Source organism: Apteryx mantelli, chromosome 22, assembly GCF_036417845.1.
Source record: "Apteryx mantelli isolate bAptMan1 chromosome 22, bAptMan1.hap1, whole genome shotgun sequence".
NCBI lineage: Eukaryota > Metazoa > Chordata > Aves > Apterygiformes > Apterygidae > Apteryx > Apteryx mantelli.
Window position 1 is genome coordinate 6524272 of NC_089999.1, and position 19862 is coordinate 6544133.

The 19862-nt window shown below is 44.7% G+C and overlaps 1 protein-coding gene across 6 annotated transcripts in view; it reads left to right on the plus strand.

Moving 5' to 3' along the window:
- The first annotated feature begins 2074 nt into the window (after positions 1-2074).
- Positions 2075-19862, plus strand: part of COL26A1 (collagen type XXVI alpha 1 chain) — a 187822-nt gene continuing 170034 nt past the window's right edge. For all 6 annotated transcript variants that reach the window (XM_013958250.2, XM_013958252.2, XM_013958254.2 and 3 more), the window contains exon 1: positions 2075-2488. In XM_013958250.2, the coding sequence (XP_013813704.2) occupies positions 2337-2488 (152 nt within the window). In that variant the 5' untranslated portion in view covers positions 2075-2336. The remainder of the gene's footprint in view (positions 2489-19862) is intronic.

The window sequence follows — 19862 nt, forward strand, 5'->3', positions numbered from 1 at the left end:
GGCCAGCCCCAGAACAAGAAGCAGAGAGGCTCTGTCAGAAAGGTATTACTGGAGTGGCTGAACACCCTTGGGTAAGTTGCTGGGAGCTGAGTATTTTCTTGGGGGGTGGGGGGAAAGAAAAGGCTCCCCTTGCTGAGGGCATGGGGAAACTGAGGCAGAGAAAGGTGCTATGGCAGATCTGAGGCAGGGCTGGGTGCAGAGGTCTCTGTTGTGTCCCAGCTCCAAGCACTGAAGTCTTTTTGCAAATATACAGTGGCTGTTTCTGAGCAGGCTTGTCAGGTCACTGCTGCTGGATTGGACCTGCTCCCTTTGAGCCTGGACAGTGCGGATCCACTGCCTGCTTTGGACTCAGGACTGGGGCACCTCAAGGGCAGTTGTGGGGCCACCCCAGGGAGGCTACATGGAGCTGCTTTGCAGACTTCGCCCCCGCCTCCTGTGTGATTTGCTCCAGTGATTAATGACGCTGGTTGTTTAAAAACCTGGTGCCTCATTTGCAGTCTAAACTTGTCTGGTTACAGGCTCCAGCCAGGGGCTATTTATCTCCATGTGCAGGCTCTTGAGGTGGGCACCGTGGGGGAAGGGGTAGGTGCTCACCCGGGGGTGGGAGATGAACCTAGCCATTGCCGGCTGGGGCATCTTGCAGGGATCTTGCTGCTCCTGAGGGGAAGGGGTCTTTCCCTTTAGAGGTGTTGCAGAGCCCCACTGGGAAACCTCAGGCCCCAAGGATACCCCAGCAAAACATGGTTTTGGTGGTAAGTCAGGGCTGTGCTTGGATGGCTACGCAAACAAGGGTGCAAAAGGGGGTACTGTGAGGTTGCAGGATCTGAGGGTGAAGACTTGGAGGCACAGTTGCATGGTCCTAGAAATGAAATCCCTCTCTCCTGTGTTGGGTTTGGACCACTTGCTTGCCCAGGCAGTGGACTCCAGGGTGCTGTCTGGAGCAACACTGGGCTGAGAGTGGGAGAGAATCCTGTTTTATCTGAGGCTCTGCAGCCTCTTCCCCTTCTTTTGAGTGCTTTCCTTCAGCCCCCTCCAGGCAGGCTTTCCTGGGAGAGAGAGGGTCTAATGGGAGGGGGACACCGAAAGGGCAGCCAACATGGTCTGTGACTCTGTCACTAGATCTGAGACATACAAGTGCTATAAAACCAAACTCAGCTGCCTGCATGGAGAAGGAGCCTTACTGCTGGCTCCCTTCTTGGGGTAGTGCCGTACTGAAACAGCCATATCCATTCACAGCTGCAAAATTCCTGCTTCTGCTTGTGGCAGGGGCCAACTGTGCAATTCTTCTCCAGACTCTGGGGTGTTTTGGGTGCTAGGTACAAGGGGTCTACATGATCCCATGAGCTAACTGGTGAAGAGGATGCTTGTGTGTGACACCAAAAATGAGCGAGATGTATGTGCTGAAGCAGCAATTACTTCTTAACTGGCCTTTCAGGTTGCAATGTGAATGAGGCATCTCAAAAAATGTTTCCTGCTTGTATGACTTGTGTGGTGCAAATGTGGCAGAAACCAAGCCTCGGCTCAGTTGTTTCAGGGTGTCTTCCCTGTGCTGCTGAAGTGTGGTAGGGTCCCCTAGAAGTGGCTCTCAGTTAAGCAGGGAAGTGCAAACCGTTGTTGTCATCATCAATATCCAAAACACTTCAGGTCTGAGACTGGGGCTTGTACTCCTCGTACCTCAGGTGTGCTACGCGCTTGCACCCAAAACTGCCTAGTGACGTGGGCAGCTGGAGCCAAGCTGCTGGTGAACGTGGGCTTTCTGCAGCGATGCTGCCCGCTCTCCACGGGCTGTGCAGCGATGCCTGTGCCTTGTTTTCCCCCGCTAGCTGCTCTGCGTGGGCTGCGAGCATACACCTGGCAGCTTTTGTACCGGGTAGGGCTGCGGCTTGCCTGCTTCCCAGGCCTTGGGCACCAGGGTCCCTGATGCCTTCACCAGGGAGTCCCTTCGCAGCGGGGTCTGCTGTGAGGCCTGGCAAGGGTTAATGCAGAAACCCCACGCCCCCTTTGACGGAGTCGGACCAACCTCGCCAAATTTGAAAAGGCATCCGGGGCTGAGTGTGCGCCCTGGGCGCAAAGAGCAGCGCTGGCCCCGGACCCCCTGTGCGAGCGGCAGCAGCAGGCAGGGCTCAGTTTGCAGAGGGAGCTGGGCTTTCCCTTGAGAGCCAGAGCAGCAGCTCCCGTGCCTGGGGCACCCCTGCCTCCCTGGTCCCAAGCTCCTGGGCCACCTCCACCTCGTCGGCTCCCATCGCGACCCCGCAGTGGGGAGGCGCGGGGGCCTCGCGGCTTTGTGCCGAGTAAGTGGAAAGGGCGTGTGTGAGGAAAACCTGATTCCCGCAAAAATGCGGTTTGCTCTTTTCTTGTCCTGGTGCTGCTGCCTGCATGGATGTGCGCTAGGGACTGGCTTCCTCTATCAATTCCCAACATCAGCCCTGCAGCACAACTACCCAGAGCAGAGCTCGGGCTCCCCGGGCAGCGGCTTCGCCAGTCGCCGGTGAGTAAGATCGGGTCCGAGCAGTGGGACAGCAAAATCGCGGGCAGAAATGCTCCCCCCCCCCCCCCCCCCCCGCCACCTGGACTGGCATTTTGGTCCCTGAGGAGGTTGCAAGGGGCTCACGATGCTGCTGCGCCCTGGGCGAGCATCCTTCCCGGGTAGCGGGGTGGACGGTGCCGGGAGCCGTGCTTGGCTGCCCAGGGGCTCCCTACCTGCTCGGGGCAGTGTCCCTCCAGGACAGGAGGTGCTGATGAAGACAAGGACCTGAGCTCTGGCAAGTAAACCCCACAAACTCTTCCCCTCTTGCCTCCCCCAGCCCCTTGGGGATGCAAACTTGACCTTGCCAGGGCCGTGGGGCAGTGTGTCACTGTACTGTGCGGAGCCAGGGTTTAAAACCTCCTGAGCCGGGACGTTGGGGATGCCGGGGATGCCGGCAGAGGGAACTGTTACAGCCCCTGGCTGCGAAGAAAACTTGTTCAGCTCAACAAAGGAAAGACCTTAATTATAGATCTCTATTCAAGGGCTGCAGCTTTCAAATAGCTGTTTAGAACCAAACCTCCCACTCCTCTCCTTCCCCCTGCCCCAAGCCTGTTTCTCATAAACTTAATGTAAATCAGTTTTGATTTACTGTATCTTGCTGATTCAATAGAGCAAACAATTTAGACTCCCCCCCTCCCCTCTGTTTTCTCTGGGTATTTCTCTAGAGGTGAAACAGCTGTTCAGATGAATGAGCCGCACTGTATAAAGTAAGAGAGTGGCTTAACCTGATTCCAGTTGTTCTTAAATTTCACAATTTTTTTTTCCAGTGATTCCCTTAAATGGGGACTTGGGAATTTAGTATTCAGGGCTCGTCCGTCTTGTCTGTACCCCTCCCCACTCCCCCCATGCTAATACCTAGTGTGCGTGAGTTAGGCTGCTGTGGAGGAGGGTTTAGGTTAGCATAGCTTGTTTGGGCTTGGAATTGGGATGAGGCATCTACACAATAGGTTTGCATCAGCGTGTCACAGAAGTACAAGAGTGGGCGCTATTCTAGTTCGTTGCATGGTTCTCACATATGGTGCATATTTTGTCTCAAAGTGGGGGTGGTTTTGTTTGCTGGCCTGTCAAACAGGCCTCAGTCTGTAGGGGGTGTGATGTTAACCTACAGTAACTGTCAAAGGGTTTGAAACAGCAGAAAACTATAGGAGAGTAATGGGATAAACCTATCCCAGCTGGATCTGTTCCAAGGAACCCCCTTCCCGAAGCATGAGTTGCAATGAGAACCACATGTCATTTGTCTTACATATCTATTAGCCTGCAGATCTTTGTTCAGAGCTACCACACTTACATGAGTATGTACTGTATCTCTGCTCACCAAAGACCTTCCTCAATTCACACTCTTACGTGATTTTCCCATGCGTCGGTTGTTTGGATAGCTGACACTTTGTCAGGGGAATATATCCCTCTCCAAGTCTATAAAGTGCTGTATAAAACCGTCTAAAGTGGATTTAAACAGTGATGTAGGGAAAACTGGTAGAATTTTTTTGTCCAGTGGAACTTTGCCATGTGCGAATCTCTATTTCCTCCTCTGCTTTAAGCCGGAATCAAAAAAATGAGTTTGAAGGGAGGGAAAATCACCAGTGGAAGCTTTGAAATAAAGATTCAAGTGCTTAGTCAAATATCGCACGTTGAAGCAATCTTTGTATGTTTAGAATTTCCCACTGAATGGTGAAGTTTTGTTGTTGGAAAATGTCTAACAAAAAAACTTCATTTCCTGATGGGAAAATCTGCGTGGGCAAACTTTACCCAGCAACAATGTTGGCCCTTTGGGGGGAGCCTCCTGCAGGGTACAGTTTCAGGTTGGGATAGCTGTGCTCTTCTGGATTTAATATGGTGCTGGATGAAGAATGAGGTTTTGTGCTCTTAAATCTGACATTGATCTGCGTGGATGTGAAGCACTTTCTCAGGAGGACTTCATCAGGCTGCTGGGAGTTGTTGTTTACACTGTTCGTTGTCCCTTCTCCTGTCTAAACTGGGGATCTTGATAGCACCTGAATTGTTATGTTAAGCAATGGCAGCTGCATCAGACTAGAGTCTGCTGCCTCTACCATGAGGAGGTTGCAGTGGACAAAAGATGGGTAGGTGATGGCTGTGGAGTGCCATTAACAGCTATTCCCACTTTCCACTCTGTGGCCTTCTCAATGTATGCTGTGTACAGTGACTTCTGGCACTTTTCCTGGATGCCTTCTGCCAAGTATAAACAGGCCAGAGCCCTGGAAGTTGCTACTGCAGCTCCAGGTTTCGGTAAGTCGCAGCAGTTTTCTGATTTCTGCTGATGCAGTGCTCTACAGCTGACATCTTCCCTTGACGTAAGACACACCCTGTTCTTGCAGTTGGCTTTTTCTGTCCTTGATCAGCATGTGAAGACATGATAGAGCTGTCTGGGAATCTGCTATCAAAATTTTTCAACTAACTTGTCACAAAAGTTGTATTTCCCTGAGGAAAAAATAAAAAGGTTGCTGGAATCTTTTCATATTAGAAAACAATTCCAAACTCGGTAACTAATTCAGTCTTTTTTTTTTCTCCTTTTTTTTTTTTTAATGAAAATTCAAGCTTCTGGTTGGCTTTAGTGATAGATATTGTCTATTAGACCTGAGAAACTTCCAGTCTGTCTTTGCATGTGCTTGAAATGCTATGAACTTCTCTAGGGCATGTATAAGCAATAATGACTGAAATCCAACCAGCAGCGTTTGTTGGCATTGTATATATTGTAGCAGCCTCACTGTTTTATTTGAAATTCGTGTTCAATACAGATTTCTAACTTGCTACCATGTTAAGGCACTGTGAATGGGAAGTGGATCTTACTCAAAGCATAAGAATGAAGGGGCCCTTTTCCCAACGGAAACGTTGGTGTTGTTAACCAGACTATACTGGTAGTTGCAATTCAGTACCTGCTTGTTTTGATAGTAGTGTGGGATAGATAGGCCCTTCTAATGGTAGTTCTTAGCGCTTGCTACAGCAGGGATGTTTCTTGAGGATGGGTGTGGAGAGAAAGGTAGTATCAATCAAGGGAAATCGGTAAGTGCAACTTCTGGTCACTAGAGGCAGGTTTCAACACAGAAGACTAGATGGCTTCACCCACTTGTTGTCACATGCCTGCTTCAGAGACCAGAGCACAGCCAAGGTGGGGAGACCTGTGTTCTAGCTGTGGCTCTGCTGATTTGCTCTGTGTCAGAGGGCAGATCACTTTGCCCTGGATTCAGTGGAACAAGTAAACATATTTTGTATGCTGCTTTGAAGTAGGAGAGATGTTTTCTTAAACTGACATCAGCTTTCCTGTACTCTATCCTTATTAACACCCCCCCCCCCCCCCCGGAAAAAAACTGATGTGTTGATGCTTTCATATGTTTGGATGATTCTTGAAATAGGCTGTTAATTGTCTCTTGAGACAGGCAGTCTCCTAATAGGTGACTTGAACTGCTGCTGGCTTTCAAGATCAAGAAGTTTGGAGTGGATCTATTAAAGGTAGATCTGTTCTCTTCAAAATGGCTGTGTACATTATACCTGTCCTATAAGCTACACCTTTCCTAGACTTTGAATTTGCCTCTCCTGTGTATTTGAAGGACTGTGCTGAACTATGCTGTAATGCAATAAGCTAGTCTTCAGCCTGTTAGGTGAGGCTTTAGTGTTGTTAAACAAGTGGGTTTCTTTATGTGAGAGAAGTCTGTTCTTGATATTACAAAGTGGTCTATAAATCAGTATCCTGACTTAGGTAGTCTGCCTAGTGCTTTTAGAACATATTCCTAGCGTTTTCCTGACTGTTGTCTGTTAATTCTGACTTTCCCAGGGAAAGATGTTTCGAACATGATTTCAGCCCCAAATTTTGAAGCCCCTGTGGCTCTTAAGTGGGTGTGGAATATAAGTCTATACATATTAGAGCAATGTAGTTCTCTTCCTTTTCTTGAAAGGCTCTTGCTTTCTGAGTCATTCCCTCCATCATCTAATAGCCTACAGCTCTTCATTGCCAAAGATGTCTATAGTTTGCTGTGGACTGTGCAGGGATATCTAGCAAACAAACTGGGATTTGTGTCATGCTGAGTCCTCTGCACTAATTCCCCTTTGAAGTGCCCTACCCAGGTAACCAAGAGGTCAGAAGGTCTTAAGCTCATCACCAAACCTTTCAACTATCTCATGTTTGTTTCCTGCCCTCTTTAGCCATATGATCTTCATCTAACTTGTGGGGTTCAGTGCTGTAGCTTTGCGATGCAATTAAAACAGTGTGTAAAGGCGTAGCAACACTGGAATGGCTTTGAAATACCAGACATGTCTTTAGTTACTGCGCTAAATTGTATTCGTTTAGGAAATCTCCTACTGTCTTGGCTTTCCAGCTGTTTGTGTGAATTGTTTCCTGTCATGTACGTTTCATTTTCCAGCTCTAGAAAGGAAAAGGCAGCAGAGAGGCAAAGCAATGGGTGGCAGTGAACTCGTGCTCTCCTTGGATAAATTAACAAATGTGTCTCTTTCAATAACCCTTAATTGTTCATTTTCTCAAAGCTGAGCTTGTTAGTGTTTTAAACCCTAGATGAAACACACAAGGTTAGAAACTTAACAGCTTTGCTTGGCGGAGTAGTTCTGTGACACTTGGATCTTAGACTGCTTACATCTCTTTTATCTGATTGGGCTGTGTCTTGATAAAGGGAGAAAAAATTCAAGGATGTCTTTTTGAATTTGTAACTGAAATAACTGTTAAAGGATGAAAGCATTGGGTGCTTGTAGGTCTGCTGAATTAGAATAATGGACTGGCTATCAGGCTCTTTCTAGGTTTAGACCTCTAGCATCTCTGGATTTGAAACCATGTTCTTCTCTTCTAAAACATAGACTACCTCTCCTGTGGGGTGATGTTAAAATTCATTGAACTACATTTCTGCAACATGCTCAAAACTCTCAAGTCACTTTTAGTTGGAGAGATGTAGACAGTGCTTAACTCTACTTTCACTGAGACAGAATGTTTATTTTGAGGCTTCACGCTTAAAGCTAGCCCATGCCAGCTTGGATATCACAAAAAGACTGTAATAAGAATCAGAGCTGCAAAAATTAAAAAATAAAAATAAAAAAAATTAATGTTAATAACAGGAATATTGTCCTCCAGATCTTCAACTTCTTATATAAATTGAATAGTATTAAAGTTCCTGCTTAATGTATATGAACATAATGGGGCAGTGATCTGAATTAGAGCCTTTAAGTACTACTACCGAAAGGGAAGAGGGTAGGAGCTGTGATATTGTTCTTTATTGCTTTTGTTCCTTATCTCCTTTTTGGCAAAAAACAATTATTTTTGGACTTGCAATTTATTACACTGAATAATGAGCTTGAGATGTTTTGGCTTGTTTAACATCTTTGATTCCCAACCACCCCGGAAATGAACAGATGTGTAATTAAAGAGTATGCTTGGGTGAAAGTGTTTTCTGTAGTGATTTAGGCCTGGGTATTTGAAAATGGCTATATCTGTTTCCTTTTTGAGAGGAAGAGTAAGTGGGAAGCTATTTCAGATCTGAGACCCATTTTCAGGTTCCAAAATGGGGAGATCATAGCTCTGATGAAGAAGAAGGGGTGTGTGTGGGGGAGAACAGTCTCCTCTCTGCTTAAAGGGCTTTCACCCAGAAGCCCACAGGATGGATGCTATTGAGAGAAATGTTTGAGGCAGCTTTGTGATGTTTAATGTCTGGGATAGATGGGTCTCCTTTTCCATAACTCTGTTTTCATTCTGTGGTTTATTTGGAAAACCCAATTCAAGTATCTGCCTCCTAAAATCCAAAATAGTTGACTCTCTAAAAAAAACTTCTTTGAAGCTGAGAAAAGGAGGTATCTGTGAACTTCTTTTATGTGGGACTCTTCCCTTTACTTTCTTGTGGTCTGCTGCATGCCTCTAAGCTGTCCTGTGAGAGCTGAGTAAGGCTTTCTTTATTCAGCTATATTCTTCTGTGCTGAGCAAACAAACTATCTGCCCAACTTTAAAGTTAATGTGAGGTACCACTGCACAGAAATGCATATAGTCGTGTCCAATCTTGACACCAGGTTATGTAATCGGATGTATTTTTAATCACTTCCAACTTTTTCTGCCCCAAGGAATTGGGTGGAAGTGATATTCTTCTGCAGTATTTGTGCTACTTACAGACATGTGTTTGCTCAAAGCATCTCAGAAATGCCAGCGCAATGAACTTGTGCGGCAGGGAAATATCCTCCTGGTCTCATAACCGGGTTGTACTGAGTCTATAGAGTTAGGGCAGGTTCTATTTCTTTGGGGTCCATTTTTTGTGTACACGTACTCTAGTGGGGAGCTGATCTTGGCTCTGCAGGTGAGCAAAACTCAATTCTACTTTTGATTTCTCTGTGGAATACCTTTCTTTAATCTTTAGGAAAAAAAAAAAAAGAGAGACTGAACACATGAGGTGGGAAGCAAGTGCCAAATGAAGGCAGTGTAGGCAAAGGCATTTTATGAAAGATGTCAGGTAAGGACAGTTTGGGGGATGGACACTGCAGAAGTGAGGAAGGGGACACAGCACATAGGACTGTGGGACCAGAACACTAAGATGACTTGTCTTCTGCTCTGTGTGAGAAACTGGAATAGGATCCTTCTCACCCTAGGCATGTGGGTTGTTAGAGCTCTTTAGGACTAAGAAAAGGCAGTGGTGTTGGTGCTAAATGAACTAGATCTCCGTCTTGTCCCGTTGTGGTGACCCTGTGAGATGGAGTTTCTCCGTTAAGGCATGGCACAGGAACTTCCTTTCTCTGCTTGCCTTGTCCTGTGCCTGGGGTCAATCACCATCTGCTCTTTCCCCACAGGACTATGCTTATTCAGCAGTTCAAAAGTGTGGTGCTGGGAGCTTTCAGCTTGGTTTGAACTGCTTCTTCTCACCATGAAAAGGCTTGGGACAGATAGGCTGCTGTGGGTGTTCAGATGACATAACGTCTCCAAGCCTGGTTTCCCATTGGCCTGCTGCTGTGGTGCTTGGTGGGGTGTGGTAGCCCTGAACGGAAGGGCACACATTTCTTTTTGCTGTGTTCTGCTTAGCCCTTATTAAACTCAGATGTTTCTAACCCCTTCCTCCAGGCTCTCGTTATTGCTGTAAACACAGCAGAGGACAGTGAGCTTTTTCAAATCCTCTTTTGAGGCAGCACTGGGTGACAGCTCCACTAGGATCTGCTTGTGCGTGTGGAGGGGAGTCTGTCATGAATTTAACCCTCCAACCCAAGGGAGGTTCTGCTAATGTTTTCTCCAGGGGAAAAAGATTTATTTATTTTTTTTCTGATGCCACTTCTCTGCCCCTCAGTTTGCTTGAGTTACTGGCTCTCTTCTCAACTGATTCTCTTTTCTGTTTCCCTAGAACTGTTTTGTTTTTTGCCACCCTGTTCAATGTGGGCTATCTGGCTGCTTGTATCATCACTGTGTCTTGTCCAAACTTGGAGCTGTTCACATTTTCAGGTGGCAGTGAAAGTGATGCCAGCTAAAATATGTTTTTGGTTGTTGTGCTGACTAAAAATCTTCTCCTAGAAGAAGATGCTTAGGTCTGGCTGTCAGTAGCTCTTGTGTTAAAGCCATATGTGTTCCTGATTTACTATGTGACTCAGAATTTTTTCTTTTTTTTTTTGCCCTTTCTTTTTTTTAAGGGAAAAAAGAATAAGAGACTCCCATAGTAACAGGATCTTAGATGCTTCCTACCTTTCTGCTATTTAGTCCACTTTGCACAATGCAAGCTACCATATCCCCTTCAAGTGCTGCTTATGAATCCTTAGTACCTCTAAACATAAGAGCATTAACTTTGAGGTGTAACCAGGCTATTTCTAACCTTCTCATATATAATTCTTCAAGGATTATTGTATCTCTGGCAATTCTCCTTATGAATCTCAAATCTCTGTCCATTTAATATCATTCTGTTTTGGGCTGAGAAATTCTTGGCCCTGCAAGTTACCAGAGCTGTTTTGTGCATGGTATCTGGCTTGGTGAGAGCTGCCTTCCTACAAGATTTCTGAGGATCTCTGTAAGGTTACCTGTATGAGTTGTTCTTGTGACGCTTTTGCATCTGACTCTAATCTTGCATGCCCTGTTATAAATTGAGCTAAAGATCCTGGTTCTAATCTGTCAGGAGCTAAGCTAGATGTTAGGAGGATCACTGGATGCTAGATTTCTTTGGAGATTTGGGCTATCCTAAGGCATTTGAAGGTGGGCTGCTCTGTTGCTAGGTGCTTGAAATTGGGCCCTTTGAATCTCTGGCTTGGTTTAAGCTGCCCTTCAAGAGTTTCTGGCACATGGGAGGTACAGAGAGCCTTTGTCACTTGGTATTCCACATCCCTGGGAAAACACTGATTTAAATAATGCTCATTGCAGCTTTGAGGGGAACTTTTTATGCTGTTTTTAGTGAACTTTAGGCTAAAATGACAGGAATCCTGAGAACTGAGCTGTCAGCTTGGGTCTGTCATTGGCACTAGCAGTACAGGATGGAGAACATCTGATACACTTGAGCTTCAGTATTTCAGCATGGCAAACTCCACTAACCTAAACACTTAGGGGGAGTCGCATTCTTTGGTATGCCTAATCTCTGAATTTTGTTAAACATGCATTCCTGCCAGAACTCTATTGGACAGAACAATAGCGACCAGCTGGGCAAGTGACTCTGGCTCTTCTGGTCGGCAAAGGAATTCAGATTCTGAGGAGTCCAGATTCTCATGTGCAGCTTAAAATGATCTGGATTTAGTTGCTTTTAATTATCAGCTGGCTGATTCATAAGGCTTTGTTTTTCCATCCTCTCCCCAAACAAATGGACTGTTCCCTCAAACACTCAGCATATATTCTATAGAACAGCACGAAGTCTGGGAATTGAGACTTGTAAGTTCTCTCTTATTTTCCCTGAATAAAATGGGAATAAAAATACTTCCCTTTGTGGAAGGGAAGGCTCTGGAGAGTACTTTGAGGGTGCGGTTAGATCTTAGATGGAAAGCTGCAAAATCCAGACTATTGTATGTGAATATATGCACAAGTTTATAATAAATCTATGAATGATAATACTTGGCAGTTGTATAAACCTCCACTCTTACAGAATAGAGGTCAGTGTGCTCCTTGTTTCATATACCTCTCTGAGCTTGGAGGACTGGAATTAGTCTTTGGGAGTTAGTCTTTGACCTTAGCAGAGAAGGATGTAGTGAGGAGGTCGGGCTGAGAGAGGCAGGAGTGAAGGGGAGGGAGGTGCTGAGTGCGAGAGGCTGGGGTGAACAGCAGCAGAGGGTAGAGTGGTGGTGCTGGTTGTGGTGCTTTTCTCTCCCCTTGTGCGCTGAACAGGCTGTGTTGTGTGTCCATGGAAGCAGCACTGACCCGTGGGCGTGCGATGAAAAACTGTCACCTCAACAGCTGTTGCTACCACACAATACCAGCCTTTGGGCAAAGGCCGCTCTGGGGTATGATGCTGCAAAGTTCCTCTGTTCCCATGCAGTGTCTGATGTATAGTAGAAGAGCAAAAAAGGCAAGTTGGCTCTGTAGGATGTTACAGCACTTGGCTTAATGCTGCTGTAAATCAGCGTAACCTGCAGCAAATATATTGTCTCCCTGCAGTGTCTTTCAGGATACTGCACTGAGCCAAATAGTTTAAACTATCACACAGTAAAATACTGTCTCTTGGGCTGCTGTTACTGGAAGTCACTAATGTATATCACAAATGATACAAAAATTTTGGATTAGAAAGTTGTAGGAATTCCTAGGCTGTAGGCCTGTGGATAAGGTTTGAATGACTACACACTGCAAGCAGAAATAATAAGATCCTACTTTGCCAAGCCCCAGAAAAAATACTTGATTCCTGATAGTGTAATTAAAAGTCTGCTAAAACCTCTTCAAGACCTCTGCAACAAAACCTGTTGGAAATTTATTGCAAGAACTGCAGCAACACATTCATTTTCTTGGGTAATGTCCTCTGAAACAATCAAGCTCTCTAATTATGTCCATCAGTCCCTGCCAAGTGGTTATTGGCATCTGAACTAGAAGGTTTTCAAAGCAGCATCTAGAAATGACCTTAGAATTTTGCTGAAATTAAACTTTCAGCTCCCAGGTACCTTTTGGAGGAGTTGCTCCTTAATCTTTGGGAAGGTAAGGATGAGGTTGTATCCATTGGTAAGGGACTGGGAAGGGAGGAGAGAGGGAAGAAGTGGGAATGACAGGAATTGTCACAGCTTGTGGGCTGAATGCAACGCGAAGCTGGACTGGTTTGTACCAGACACTTCAACTGGCTTGTGCCTTGGTGAACCTAGAAGTCAGCTTGCGCTACCCACACACGTGAGTTACTGAGTTGTATCTGAACATCCCTCTGTGGCCTAAAGAGAGAGAGACAGGGCTCCCTTTGCAGGGCACCTCCATCAGCTCTGATTTTTCTTTTTCTTTCTTTTTCTTCTTTTTTTTTTTTTTATTGACTGGAATTCTACACTCCCCACATAGATGTGGCTCATCTATTGCCAGTAATAATTGAACGGGCTGTACCCATGTCAACCTCAAGGGGAGGCGGTTCAGTAGTTATTCTCTGTCACTCCCTGTTCTGAGATCTTCTTGAATAAAACTTTTTTTTTCTATGTGAGAGAAGCTTCAGTTGAAACTCATCCTTGTTTGTTCTGCCACAAGAAGTGTGTGACACGTGTCACAGCCATTTAATCTGAATCTCAGCACTAATACGTGCTGTGAATACTGGTGTTCAGTGGCTTCACTGGTATATAGCCTCCTTATACACTTTTTAATGAAGTGACCAGGTGAGCACTGCCATGATGGGGTGACAGCTGCTGCCTTTGCCTGAAGGGTGGCTGTATTTTGCTGAAATACTGCACGTAAAAATTCCCCCAAACTGCAATAGAAGATTGTAAAGGAAAACCTTCAAACTGTGTATGTATAGAGGGGAAAAAGCACAAATAAGTCTTTTAGCTGTGATGTGCAAAGACTGCTTGCATGTATGCTTAGCGTAATAATACTCTGTAGACTGTACAGTTTCTGAACAGCCATGTGTCATTCGCAGGTTTCCTGGTTTGCAAATGTATGCTGCTCTTCCTAAACTGACTGTAAGAAAGATAGCAGAAAGACACAAAACAACTGTTAGCCATCAATAAAATTCAGGTTATAAGACTCTTTTAAAACAGACAGTTATCCTTCACACTCTTCTCCTTCGTGTTACCCTATTCAGCCTCCAAACATTCTGCTTTTGGAGAAATCTGTGTAAATTTGAGGGGGGGAAAATGTCAGCTGTCTTTAAGGTCTTTGCCTTGAATTTGCCACAAGCTTATGCAAGCAGTATGCGTCTAAAATGGGACGTGGGTGTATCTGGTGTTGGTCAGTGCCTGCTGCATTCTCTCTGCATGCAGAGACTGAGACTCTTGCCACCAATACCTCTAAACACTTCCAGTCGCAGAGGTGGGGAGACGGTTGCCTGATAAGCCTTTCCTTTAAGAGTGCGGGTCGTTTATGTGGCTGACTCTGCCCCCTTACAAATTCATGGTTAAAAGTATGCTGTGGAATTTCCCACTGTGCCTTGGTGGGGAAGGTTAGCTTGTCCTCCCTTCTTGCATTGGCAGGTAGCTTCAAACTTTAAAAAAACAAAAAAACAACCAACCACTTGTAATGGATTTTGCCATATTTGATAATTCCCCACAGAATAGTGCAAGAATTTTTCTGGCCAACTGTCTGTCTATCTCCTTCGGACCCCCTGCTGTCACCTCTCTGGCTCAGTGCTGCTTTCTTCCCGTCCGGTTTCTCACATGTGTACTCGGGAATGTTTCACAGCAGTGTTATCATTCCTAAAGAATCTACTGTGCGTACACAGGCTGTGGGGTTTTTTCTTTCGGCTCTTATTACTTGGCCAAATCAAACCCATTTTCCACCTGGATACCGAAATGTAGATCTTCTCCCTCAAGACCATCTCCCTTCCAAATAGAGATTTCCAAAGCACTGAGGCACTAAAGCAGTTTCTTAGATTGCTCAAGAATTTTTTAATAATAGAGAAAGGTGTTAGTGTTTCTGTTCAGGCGAGCAGGGCTCTCTCCCCCCCCCCCCCCCCCCCCATGAACAAACTAGGTTGCACCAAGGTTTAAGAAGGGAAAATAAATAATTGTTCTTGGCCAGAAATGAGATATGGAGACTACTTCCAAAATGGTGAAAGCTTAGAAAGCTGTGTCAAAAAGCAAAAGAGCCTTTTTAATTGAAAAAAGGCAAGTAGAGCACTGTTTCTAGATGTCTTCAAGTGTTCTGTCTATAGGTGTTTAAGCACAGTGGGCTGCGAGTGATTTAAACGTATACCATCTGGTTAAGAGTGAGTTTAAAAGCTGATGAGACAATACAGAGTTTTCACTAGCAGGGGTTTGGGACTACTGTGTGCAGAAGAGCTGATCTACAGCAAATGCTATGTAGTTACTTTTATGGCTTTGGAACAGCGCAGCCAGCTGAGTGTAAGAGTGGGAGTCTGGAGAAAGGTGAAAAGGAGGTTGCTGGTGTAGCAGAATGTCATACGCCTGTAACTACTGCATCCCAACTGCGTTTCCGCTTTGTGCTTAGGAAGCGCTTCATGACTGGCAACTGGAGAACATTAGGAAAACATTTTAGGGCAACTCATTACTGTATTTAGGTGGGCACTGACAATAAGTGACTTGAGAGGGAAGCAAGGAAGGGAACGATGTGATCACCTAACCACCTATGGGTGTGGATATGTGCTTATAAAGGATATTGCTAGTGCACTACAGTAAAAATGATTTTTGAAAGCTTTAGGCTGGTTAAGTAGAAATTTATTAACCTTAAAGCTATTGAGACATCCTCCTGCTTTAGCTCACTGTCTCTAATCTCTCTCCCAACATGCACTTGAATCAATAAATACTGAGTGTTGTAAAGGGCAAACTTAGCTCTCTGATCACACAACAGATCTCAGTTCTGATGTTCCTACTTCCCTACGCATGAAACTCCCATGGGTGTGACTGGAACAATAGGATTATTTTCCAAATTATTATTTATTGTAGTAACGCCCAGAACAGCCTTGTGCCAGACATGGCAGACATGGAATAAAAAGTTCTCGACTTTCAACTAATAGCAAATTAACACACAGCCTTTGGGTTTTGTTTTTCAAACTGATTAACACTTCGAATGCCCGCTATGGAGGTTTTGCAGGACTTTGTCTTTATTGAAGTGGGCACTCAAATGGCTCAGCTTGGGGATCTGTGAGCTGGGCAAGCAAAAGACAGCCTACCTGATCCTGCACAGTGAAGTCTGTTATTCAGAATAACCTGGCATATCAGTAGAGCAGTTACTGGAGGAAGGTGCTTTGCTCTTGAATGGAGTACAGGCCTGTTAGTAAGGTAGAGGTGCCCAAGAAACCCTTCTGGAGCCCCTGCTCCATGTTCTTTCAGCCAGAGTCCTCGTGCGTAGTGCAAATGCTGGTGGATGGTTACCTGACCTTGAACTGCCTTGCTAGATGCGAGCGGCTGAGCTGATGCATCAGGAAGGGAAAGAGGGCTTGTTGATCTCTAAGCAATAAAAGTAGATGGGATTTGTCTAGTCTGGCTTATTTCTGGTATTTTACTTCCAGCTCTGGTATAGCAAGCCTGTTCTTCCAGAGTTGCTGCTTGCTATCTGGTAGAAGATGAGTTCTGTGAAGAATGTAGGTGCGCATGTTTATGCAGGATGGAGCAGCATTTGCTTGTCTGGCACTCTGGAAAGCACTGGGCACCTTAGAAGGTTGTAGGATTTTCTTATAATTTGCATTTGAGGAAAGTGACTTAAGTATTTCATAAATAGAGGATCCTGATTTTTAAGGTACGGCTGACACAATGCTGTGTCTGCATTTCACAACCTCTGTGGCTCTTGCTGTTTCTTTAGCTGTTACCATGAACATGTTGTCATGTCTGGCTATTGGTATGACATTCGTTTGAAATAGTTTATGGTATGAGGGATGCAGAATAAAGCTAAGCCTATGTACTTCTAGGACTTAAACTAGACTGAAAGAGATCCCTTTGGCTCATTAAATCTGATTCCCCACAATGATGGGCAACTGCACAGTAGATGACTAGTCTAGAAGGGTCTGCAGCATATTCCCCTGTATACCAGAGCCCACAAAATACTTTCCAACTTGCTGAACAAATTTAAGACCCAGATTGAAAGATATGATTGTAATGTACCACAGGAAAAGAGAAAGAGAGATAGCGAGTAGAGGAAGTGTTGCTAGCAGAGTTTTGGGTTCTGTTTACATGACATGATTGTCCATAAAGGTATTTCCAATCTTGTTCTAGCACTCATGAGTCTGAAGCTGATCCACTTTTCAGTGCCTTGTTTTGGACTCATTGTACTGGGAGTTCATGAGACACTGCTCTGAACATTGACATAATTTGGAAAAACAAATCTGTATTGTCTTTAAGATAAAAGGCAATATTTTGTCTGTGGGATCTCTCCTTTGATTTATTCAGTTATTTTAGATATCAAATGGCTCTACCTGTCTCCAGTGACAGTAATATCTGTACTGTTCAGCTCCAGGAAAAGCCTGTAACATGCATGTTAAATGAGCAGATCAGTATCATGTGATTAATGGGAAGCAATGACTTACTCATACTCTCTTAATTTTTTCTTTGATATCCTCAGTGCTCTCCTTTGGCATTGCTTTTGTTCTCATTGAAATCTGTTTCTCAGTGCCAGTACAATGCTAATGAAAAAAAGTGCTTCATCTCAGTGAAGGCTATATGCCTGTATTGCTTATTACATATGTGCCTGTATGGCTAAATGCTTGGTTTGAAGGAGATACTGGAAACCAGCTAATTCAGTCCATAAATGCAGGAGACTGTTATAGGGTTGCTGACTCCTTACTGCTAGTTTTCTTAACGTTTTTCTCTCCCCAAAGTTTTTGAGGACAAACTGGTGTGTGTCGGTGTCCTGTCTTTCTACCCACAACTTCCTCTCCACTCTCTACTATTTCAAAGTTGGAGAGCTTAGTTCTGGATGAATTTATGTTGGTGTAAATTTAGAGTGTACTGGTACTGACTTTGATAAAATGAATCATGTACTCTAATGAAAATTGGGGCCGCTGTCTTCAGCTTCAGCAGTACTAGATCAGGTTTTTTGGACCAGGCGCATAGTCAAATGGCAAATGTGTCCTTTAGAAACATGGGTATATTTTAAACAAATAGCTGGTGTTCCACGTCCCAGCTCTATACTTTCAATCAAGGTCTTACTGGTTTTACTTACCCACACCCCCTCCCTTCAAGATCAGGCTTTCTAGGAATGAACAAACCAGTACTGTGGATGTATTGGAAATATGAAGGTGGGAGACCTGTCTACAGCTGAGTTACCCAGCTATGCAAAGATGTTTAGACTCAGGTTCTTCTTTTGAAAGGCTCTAATTCAAGGAGCTTTTATGTTGCAAAAATGACATACTTGGTTGTAATTGTGCATGATTTCCATGCTGCATGGATATCGAATGCCAAATTCCATCAAGTCAGTCTAATCAACAAAGACGGATTCCGTGGATATTTTTGTAGGTTTTCTCTTCTCTACCTCTGTGAACACTGGAAACTACTGTCTTCTCATTGATTACAATAATCTTGGAGGAGGGAGCAGCAATATAGCTCAATGCTGAGAAGAATGCCTGTAAAAGCAAAGGACTTCAAAGGAGTGAACCCCCCTTTTATTTCTGAGCACTCAGTCATGCACTAATGTCTTTTCATTTTCATGATGAGGATAATTATGATTCGGGTCAACCATATTTATTGTTTGATTCAGTCAGAACATGCCACCAGCGAATAAAGAGGAGCTGCATGGTGGGTAAAAATCAGACGGACTCTATGCTGGAGAGATCTTCCTTGAGCCCTTTCTCCCCTTCCCCCTTGTGTGTGCGTAAATAGGTACATAGGCATAGAGGTGTGTGTATTGAACATGATTAATCTTTTTAATTCTGCCTTATTTCTGATACTACCTGCCTGCTTGACTGTGAGCCCTTGTGTGCATATGCAAAGTTCTGCATTTATATTAGTGCTGATGTACAGGGTGGATCTGCTCTAAAAATGAATCAAGCTTGTGTAATAGAGGATTGCTGTTGTCTGCAGGGCCCCTGCTTCATTAGTTACAGCAGTTGGAAGGTGCCTTGTGAATGAGGTGGGGGTTTGGAAGAAGAAAAGTGATGGTCTCATGGCTAAGGAAGTCGAATGTTGCCCTGGGGAGCTGTGTCTCTGACAGAGTTGCACCCGTGGCTCAGCTATCCTGTTTCTAGGCTTTTAATAATTCTAGTAGGGAGAGTTTCTCCCTTAACCCCTGTAACTTCAATGACTGTAGAACGATAAGGCAAAATTTTATGCAGTTTCCTATCAATTAAAGTTAATTCAGCCCTGGAGGTAAGGCTGTTTTGGAAGGTCAACCATGCACACAACAAAGCAAGGAAGGCACAGTTAAATGCGCTTGGCTGCAGAAGCTGCTGAAGATTAAAGCTGTTGTGCAGACTGAATTACATTTTCCTCCTAAGGTAAAGATTCCTCTAGGACAAAACTTCCCTCCAGCAGTCTCTGATAATCCACTTTGTGTGGGAGAATTTAAGACTATTATTGGCAACTGAATGTTTGAAGTGTGCTAAACACAGAACATATTGCCCCCTAGGGAAAGGTTATGCTATTGGGAGGTACCTAGATAAATTGTCCCCTCTGACTTAGCTAGGCAGAACTTATTTTTATGGTCCCTTCTTTTTTGCAAACTATTACTGGGAGGCAGAAAGATTGGAGTTCCTTCAAATCTTTGTCTGACTGACATAGCAGAGTGGGAGACCTGGAACTTGTCTTATTCCTATTCATGCCTCTGGCTCTCTGCTGCTTCAAATGGCTGCTGCTGCTGTCTGGCTTCAGAAACACCAGCAATCTTCCAGTTTTATTCATTTCCCCAAATGAATGGGCTGCTATAAAGATTTTTCTCCCTTTTTCACAGGAGTCAGGCTAACCTGCATTAATGACTGCGAAGTACTCAGATTCAGTGGGAGTAAGGCATGCGTAAAACATCAATATTGACAGGATTTCTGTGGCTTTTCGTGTCTTCTGACTGGCAGACCACTCAAAACTTTGTAACAGAAGAGCAGACCCTGCTTTGAACTTAATCCTGCTGTCATATATCTGTGTGCAGTCCCTTTCCTTCTTCCCCTCCCTCCTCCTCCCCATGTAGTCTTTCATGGATTCCTTAGAAATGGTCCATTGAGCTACAGACCACTGACCTGAATCAATCCCTCAACTTTGAGTATCCTAATTTTGTGGAGACTGGTAGCCACGATTGAATTTTGTAGCTCTCTCTTCTCTGGACAACAAGCTGAATTGCTGCCTTGGATCCCAAAACCTAGATACCTGGGGAGAGCTCAGATATGGCTGGGAA